Source organism: Antrostomus carolinensis, unplaced genomic scaffold, assembly GCF_000700745.2.
Source record: "Antrostomus carolinensis isolate BGI_N321 unplaced genomic scaffold, ASM70074v2 scaffold21612, whole genome shotgun sequence".
Classification (NCBI taxonomy): domain Eukaryota; kingdom Metazoa; phylum Chordata; class Aves; order Caprimulgiformes; family Caprimulgidae; genus Antrostomus; species Antrostomus carolinensis.
In genome coordinates this window covers 18,793-27,168 of record NW_010301878.1, presented here as the reverse complement: position 1 = coordinate 27,168, position 8,376 = coordinate 18,793, and the positions used below count along the sequence as shown (strand labels likewise).

The following is an 8,376-nucleotide window of genomic DNA, read 5'->3' as shown; positions in this document are numbered from 1 at the left end:
CATCCGTGGCATGCTCTTTAGTAATGCTGCTATGTACAGAGGCAGAAGTTTTCAGAAGACCAAGCCAAGCATCCCCATGCACATGCACCCGCCATAACTGGCACTGCCTGTGCAGTACTCACCAGCTTCTCGATTTGCACTGTGACTTGTTGGCTTGGGTGGTGGGAGAGGAGGCTGCTTAGCAGGAGCCTTTCCCTTTTTTTTAGCATGAGGTGCTTCGTTACTTTTATGGCTGGTGGTGGTGGAAGCAGCAGTAGCATTTTTTGGTGGCAGCGGAACTTTTTTAGATTTAGGCTTAGGCTTGGCTAGTGGTGGAGCATGGGATGTCGGTATTTCTGGGCAGTGATCAGTAGTGCTCTCTACAGGTAAGAAAGTGAACAGAAGCCAACTGACACAGACATACGTCACATACATTCAACAGCAAACCCGATAACAATGACTACTTTTTGCTGCTTGAACTCTTGGGAATCAGGAGAGACTTCTTCACCTTTTGCCTCTTATTGAAGTATTATCTCAGAAAAAAATTACCGTCTCTCTCAATTCAGGTCCTTCTCATTCAAGATTTTTGGCTGACACTTCTCTCAGTCTCATCTATTCTAGACCTCCAAGGACCATCCTTAACGTTCAGTATCACCAGCTAGACTGCTTGCTGCAAACTAAACATGGGAAATGCCATTTACTCCTCTAACAAATTCCCTCGGCTTCCTTCCAGCCCTCTGAGATCAACATGCTATAAAACTCAGATTCATGTGAATCTGAATGTGAACAGGCAATTCTCTCAGCCATGGGTTCAAATATGGCTATGCAGATGAAATTTTCCCCTGAAGCAACCCATTATTCTCCTAAACTGCAGACTGCTTGCTCATAGCAGCTTTATTTTGGATATCTTCCCCAGGGTATTTCTACTCTTCAGAAAGAAATGAAGCTAAATCAAATAGGATATCATCTGCCATGGGAACGCTCTCCTCTCCTGAAAGCTCTCTGGGTACTGTTAGAAGACTGCACTTTCAAGATTTAGCAGTTCCTCAGTCAGTGGAAATTTGGACTGTATCTGCACTGTGTCATGCAACAGGAATGGCTCTGTAGAGATAAAGAGGTAGCAATGAGGACCCAATGTCCACGATGTGTATTTCAGGAGACTTGACTTTGAACTAGCTTCAGCCTAGTTCTGTAGACTGCATCCCAGTAGTGGTGGGAGCACAAATTCCTGGATACATCTTTTGGCTTAGTTTCATTCAAAAGAAACCTAGCTTGTGTGTTCTGCAAATCAAAGAAGGGTAAGTGGGGATGACCAGGAAATTCACTTCAAAAGTGCACGCCTAATGCCAACTGTAATGTTAATGTAGGCGAGCCATTTATAGTCAACATAACATTTTGCAACATAATGGTTGTAAGACTAACTGTTCCCAGATGGGAATCTTTTCTTATTCAACTACACCAGCTCTGTGCCCATTTGGTGTCAAGACAGCCTTCCCAAACATTCCAGAAAAAGGGTATTATAAAAGCAAGAATATACCATCAGAATCATATGGGCTTTATTTGAAAAAAAAAAAAAAACAAAAACCAAACCAAAACAAAAACCCAAAACCCCTACAGTGGTTGGGGAAGAAAGGAACCAAGCAAATATTGCAAGGACTTCTAACAGTCTCTTTTATCACCTGAGAGGAAACCAGTTCATTTCTTGCACAGATTCAATGGACGTTCCTGCCTCTCCTGTCCATTCCCTGCTCTCTTCCTTCCTGTGTAAAAGATTCCCAAGAGATAAGCAGCACCTTTTAATTTTAAGATTAGTAGATGAAAAACAAACAATGTGTTGGACAACAATGACATTCTTCATTTCAGAAACAAAGCCTTTTCAACCTCTAGCTTAAGGCTTGTTAACATGAATCTAATGCATCACCTGCAGTTATTAAAAGCAACATGCACACTTATATCTCTTCATGAATTGAAGGAATTAACACTAACTGTCCAGTGTCTTCCTCCTTTATTTCCAGTCCATTATAGACTAACATGTTTTTGCTAATGTTTTGCAAGAACCATTGCATAGCAACCTTTTACAGCCTTCAAACAGATTCTTTTGAGCACAGATTCTTGTACTGACTCTTTGTTTCCCAAAGAAAGAACTCTGGACCAGAGAAAGACTTTGGAAGAAGGAAGAAACATACCTATTTGTTACATTTTGCTCTCTTCTTTATAGCAAAAAGCATCTTCTTGTGAAATTCTACCTACCTTAATTCAAAGCTGAAAAAGTGATTTAATTCTGAAAAAGCAGGACATTTTAAAACTTTAATTCTATTAATAACAAATATGGCAAGAGAAGATAAGATTTTGTATTTTGAAGATCTTGAAGGACATGATGATCAGACAGAATTTTAAGTGCAAACAATTATTTGATATACCTTTTACTTATGGGTCCAGCATGCTAAAACTGTATTTACAAGTAAGGAAGAATTTTAAATTTCTGTACTCATACACCATTACTGTGTTTTGTTTCCAGTCATATTAGTAGAGAAAATATTAAAAAGAGAACGATAACCTAGTAAAAAAAAATACACCATCATATTCACCATAAAGTAATACAATGCAATTATTTAGAACCTCAGTCAATCTGCATTAAACTATATAACTGATTAAATAATATGTATTAGACTTTATCTTCTGATTCAGGAAAAAAAGTACAAAATAAAAGGCTAAAGCTTTACTTAGTTGCAAACACACACATCATAGTGACAACCAACTAATAATTTCCAAATTTTCTTTAGAGAAATAACTAAAAACTATAAAAGAAAACTAAAATTGGAACAGTTCATTCACATCAAAGTTCCTGCTTGCAGACTTCAGTTGTGATTAAAACTGGCAATTATATAACATCAATTTTAACTGAAATACCTTGCCATCACTGGGATATCATCTTTATCTAGGACAGCTCTTTCCATCATACCAAACACTGGCAGACTCTTTCTGCACAGCAGCATCCAATCTGCTCAGACAGCTCTCATCAAGCCTTGACTGCCCCATGATTATGTATATGGCTTTCTCTTGGCCTTGACCAATGAATCTGCTTTTGGCTCATAGATATGAGGAAAGCTGTGGTGAAGATGATTGCCTTTGACCATATTGTTCCTCTTGGCAGCTTCTTAGCTTTGTTGTTTTTATCTTTGTTAGCTTCATCTTTTTTATCTCATCAGATACAAACATGACTGCTCTCAGTGTCAGCCTGATCTTGCCCAAAGTATTGTTTCTCATTTACTCTTGAGATACAGATTTCCTGTTCCTACTTGACCAGTCCATTGTATTAGCTTTTGCCAGAGACAAGCCAAGTTTTGAAGCTGATGCTTCTCATTGCTTTTCCTCTGATACCCCTGAGGCTTTGTGCACGTTCACTGACTGTCCTCCCTCTCAAATTCCCCTCTGCTGTGATGCCAAACCTGGCAATTTTTAGGCTGATGGCATTGTGCTTGCTATCCTGGTCTGGTCCCCTCTTGTTTTTCAGTGCCTAACCACAGTGTCCTCTCTTTTACTTCAAGTCCATTGGAACTTTCTTGTGGTTTTCTGCATTTATGTAAGACACTACAATAAATTCCTGGTATATACATAAGTACCGTAGTAATACAAATAACTAATAACAGCAACAGTGGCCTGATCTTGAACAGTGACAGGGGTGGTTTGATGTCTGCAAATGGCTCGAGATACAATTATGTTGTAATTATACCTCCTTAACATGATTCTGCTTGAATGTGGACCCTTGGTCTTCATGCCTGCTCTTTCTTTTGCATCTTTTGCCAAAACAAGGAGGCATCTGAATCAGTTCAGATCCATCTATTTGCTCAAGTCAATCCCCCAGGTACCTCAGTACCAGACGCAATGTATTTTTATTGCCGCTGTTTTTCTTAAGACATATGTTCATCATGAACTGACCTTTTAACAGAAGGTCTCCAAAAGACCATCAGATAGGAATATCTTTTATCCACTGCTGCCTTGATCAAGATATCTGCTGTAAAAGCAACCTGCCTATAAATTACCCTTTAAATACAAAACCAAAGCAAATGTTAATGTCTCATTAAACATTCAGATCAATAATATGTTTATGTTCAGAATAAATTTTCCAAAGGCCAGATTTTCAAGAAAGTTCACTTTCAGACCAGATCTTTTTGTTCCCAGAAATTGTGACTGGGGACAGATTCTTGAGAAAGCTGTATTCCCATGTAAACACCTAAACGATTGTCACAGTTACAAAGTACTCAGTAGGTAACTGCTCTTGTGGGGACTCATCAAGTCTCAAAGACTTTCAGAAAGATGCCAGTGTGCCATATGTACTGGAAAACCAGACAACTTATTTTGGAAACTAAATGTGGGACCTTTTGCAAACTCTGGACCAAACGGACCTATGAAAATCCTGGACATAGTTTCACAAGCCATACATGACTAGGTTGTATAATACAATAATTTTTTCTTTAATTTTGTGAACTTCTAAGGAACTGATGGCCAAAGCATTTCTACCCCAGGATTTTGTCATAGAGTACTGGTATTTTTGTTTCGACAGCTAGGGCAGTGACATGAAGCTAGCTCACAGAAAATCAGTAGTCCTGCAGCACAAGCACATAATCTACACCAGCTGCAAAGCTCCCTTCTCCTGGAAGATGAGCACAACTCATTGCAGTAACACTACGTAAAATGGAAGCTGGAAATAACGTATGATTTGTTGTCTTTTGCAGGATGACTCAGTAAGAGTTTTGAGAATCATGAGTTTCCTTTCCAGCCTATGCAGAGAGCTGTGTTTTGATTAATCAAAACCCAGGAAGTTGTCATTCAGAAACATGGGACACACAGCAAGACAAGGTGTCTTTTGTCTCTTTTTTGGACTCATTGACTGTGCTGATGCAGGTGGTCAACTCATACAAATCCTTTAATAAACTCCAGATTTAACCAGCTCTGGTTTTTATTCCTGCTATTGCTACTAAAATTCTATTCAAGAAAGGACCCATTCTAATTGCTAGAAAGCTTCCTTTAATTTCCAGTCTAAATGTATTTCAAGCCACTGTTTATTCCTTTCTACTTGTGCCAGCATTGTCCTTTAGCCATGCTCTCTCCTGGCTATATACCAACTCGTTACACTAATCAAAGGCAGTCAGGTTCTCTCAGGCTCCGTTTTGCTAGGCTGAACAAGAACAGCTGCCTCATGATGCTTCTGCGGTGCTCTCTGCAGTTTTGAATTCATCATCTTTCTTGAAGATAGATGAGCAGATCTGTATGTCTGCAGACTTCCAGCTCTTTCTTACTCTATGATTTCCACAGCTCCACGTGCAAGAGGTCTTGTAACAGAGATAGTGTAGAAAACAGGAGAGGGGAGAAAGGGACAGGTGTAACACATGACCTAAAGCAAACACGTTCAGATATTTTGCATTGGTTCCAAAATAAAAAAGGAAAAAAACCCCACTGACTGTCATTTCACATTGCTAACTGCCCAACTTTTGTGTAAAAAGTAAGCTCTTAAATCAAGAGAGAACAGCTAAAACATTTTCACTGTCAGCTTCATACTTTTACCATTTCTTGGTCTATGGGAGACTTGGAAAGTGAAAGGCATGAAGGCTTCTATATTCCCTTATACTTTCTATATAGATATGTTCAAATAATTAAATGGTTAATTCATTAAAATCACATCTACAATCTTTTTTCTGGAGACACATTAGGATATCTTTCCTATAAGAGGAAAAAAAACCAACAAACAAACAACACCAGCAGCTTTACAAATCAGGAGCTTTCCTCTGCCACTCAACTTTTGTCGGTGACAGCCCGCGCCTCTCGCATCAGCCTACTGGCACAAGCCAGCCTGGCTGACTTAGTGGACAGGCTCTGCCCAAATACAGCTTTATCTAGAGTAGCTTTCCTTTTAAGAAGATTTGGATTCAGCCTCATTTACATAGTTCAGGTGATGAATCGAAGATATACTATTCTTAGAAGAACTGGTTTTAGCCAGCAAACAACTCAGCTGGAGTGAGAGATTCTTTGGGAGTCAGGCAAAAAAACCCTTTTTATACATGGTGCTGGTTTTGATGATCTACGGGGTTCAGGAGTGTAGGAAGCCAGCTAGGAACACAAGAGAGAAGAAAGTCTGCCTTGCCTCTCACAGTGAGTCGTCTGCAGAATTAGTGATCTGAAAGAAAGCAGTCTCTTGTCTGAGACTCTGGAAGATGAGGACTACTATCTTAAATTCATCAGATTTTGTTTCACTTTGGGGAAATAAAGCAAAGACCTCTGAGAAAATCTGACTAGAAAATCTGACTTTGAAGAACATTCCTTGGTATACAAACTAAAGCATAGGTGAGCAGTGATACACACTCATAAGATCAGAGCTTGTGCCTCCAACTTTCTTTTTTTTGGTTACTCATGAGAAAAAGATTAAATTTAATGGCAGATTTAAGGAAGAGCAGACAAGGTATAAGGGAAAGAACCTCTGACCTGGAACCTTTGCCAGCTTTCATATTAGAGTGGGGAAAAAACATTATGTGCGTGTATCCTGTAAATTCATTTGGAAACTGCACTCCAAATTGTTTCCTTTACTCAAGGACATGAGAAAACCTGAGAGGATCAGGCTGCTAGAAATGGCATAGGAGCATTTCAGAAGCTTATGCTCCATGTCACCCACAACACCCACAACAGAGCTCTGGCTTCCTGCAATGCAGTTATTTATCAAAGCAGCACCTAACACACCTGACCGATGGCATGCAAAATGAAACCTCCTATTACTTTTTTCCAGGCAGTATCTTGCTAATGGTTACTGAGCCTTTCACTTCTTCAAGCCCAAGCTAACAATGAAATGTGGAAGTATCTACCAGAATAATGAAAATATTTAGCTTACTTTGATAAAAATGAGTAAGACCTAAGCTTACAAACTGAACTCAAGATACAAACTCAGGGTTCTCTGTGTGTCAGAGACATTCTGGGAGGGTGGAAAGGAGGAAAGCAGCTCTGACACAGTACCAGGAGGTTTTACAATGGGCAGCAGGCATGCTGCGTAAGCACGCTACGTCCCTATACTTACGGAGGCAAACTGACAATTTTGACGCCTATTCTGATGTGGCTTTTGGTCTTCAACAACACTGTAGAGGGCAGGAGGCAGAGAGACTCCTTGGATCCCCTTTGCGATGCTCATAACACACCTGGAACCTGGAGCACTGGGGTCTGCTGGGGCTACTGGGGCCAAGTGCCACAGGTCAGGAGCCCTGGTACGAGAGCATGGTCCAGTCTGCTACCCAGACAACCAGGGTGTACTTTGACATGCTGCCTGCCTACTCACTGCTCTGTGTCCCTTCCAGGGTGCTCACACAAAATGGCTACAGTTTAGCTCTTTATTTTCTGCAAAAGATGATAGTGACTTTTCTTAGGCAAAACAAAACAAAATAAAAGAATGCAGAACTCAATCCAGTACAAACATAATGTGAATAAATGATCTAGGAAAAAATTTCCATAATTTCTCATCTGCAAAGCTTTATCCACCAACTACCTGTTTTATGTAAGACTGTCACCAGCTTCTATTATCCTGCCATAAAGGAGAAATTTCCTTTTAAACACCCTGCTTGGATGACTGACATCTCATCATTACTACAAACAGTAACAGTTACACTATTAAATTGCCAAAGGGAATTTTTTCACCAAATACGAAAGACACCTGTGAGCTGACAGGCAGCAGATGGGTACACAGTTTACAATACTGCCTGGCACCACAGGGAACAGCTTTCAGGGGCCGTCATCTCCACTCATTTCTGCTTAACTCATTTTTTGTTTGCCCTGCTGATACTTGATTTCTGTGGCTCATGCTGAAACAACTTTTTTCATTTAACTTTTTTAAGTCCTAACATATTCCACATTCTGCCACACACTGCTGCCAACTCTCACCATATTATCATAATGTGCCTGTATTACTTATTCTTTTTGAGCTTCCAACTCCAGCAGTCATCATCATATTTATAGAAGGCAATTTTCAAGACCCACTTGAACAAGAGAGCAAGTAAAGACCACTACTGTTTCATAAAAGCATTTTAAAATAACCTCATAATTTTCAGGGGCATTTTTTTGGAATATTTTGATTCAGCTGGAGCTGGAACTGCAGCACACCATGCTTGGAATTAATCCTGTCTTCAGCTCTTATAAACATGGAAAGTGTATATAACTTCCTTCAAGATTTACACATAAGAGTTCATGACTCTAAAAAGCCCAACATTAGCCTCACTAAAGATGAACTCCTTGCATCCAGTACTCCCGACTGTCCAGCTAGTACTCGCTCCACCTATCTCAGTTCTCGTGATGGAGGGTTGTGATCTGAAGCACCAGCGTGTTTTATGATCTGTGCAGAAGACAGCGAGCAAGGTATTCCTG

General features: G+C 39.9%; 1 protein-coding gene across 1 annotated transcript in view; it reads right to left on the bottom strand.

Moving 5' to 3' along the window:
* PHACTR2 (phosphatase and actin regulator 2) overlaps nt 1-8,376 on the bottom strand; it is a gene marked incomplete at both ends in the record, with an annotated part of 44,826 nt that overhangs the window by 20,497 nt on the left and 15,953 nt on the right. The window contains one exon of the mRNA XM_010163644.2: nt 123-359. Within this exon, the coding sequence (XP_010161946.2) occupies nt 123-359 (237 nt within the window). The remainder of the gene's footprint in view (nt 1-122; nt 360-8,376) is intronic.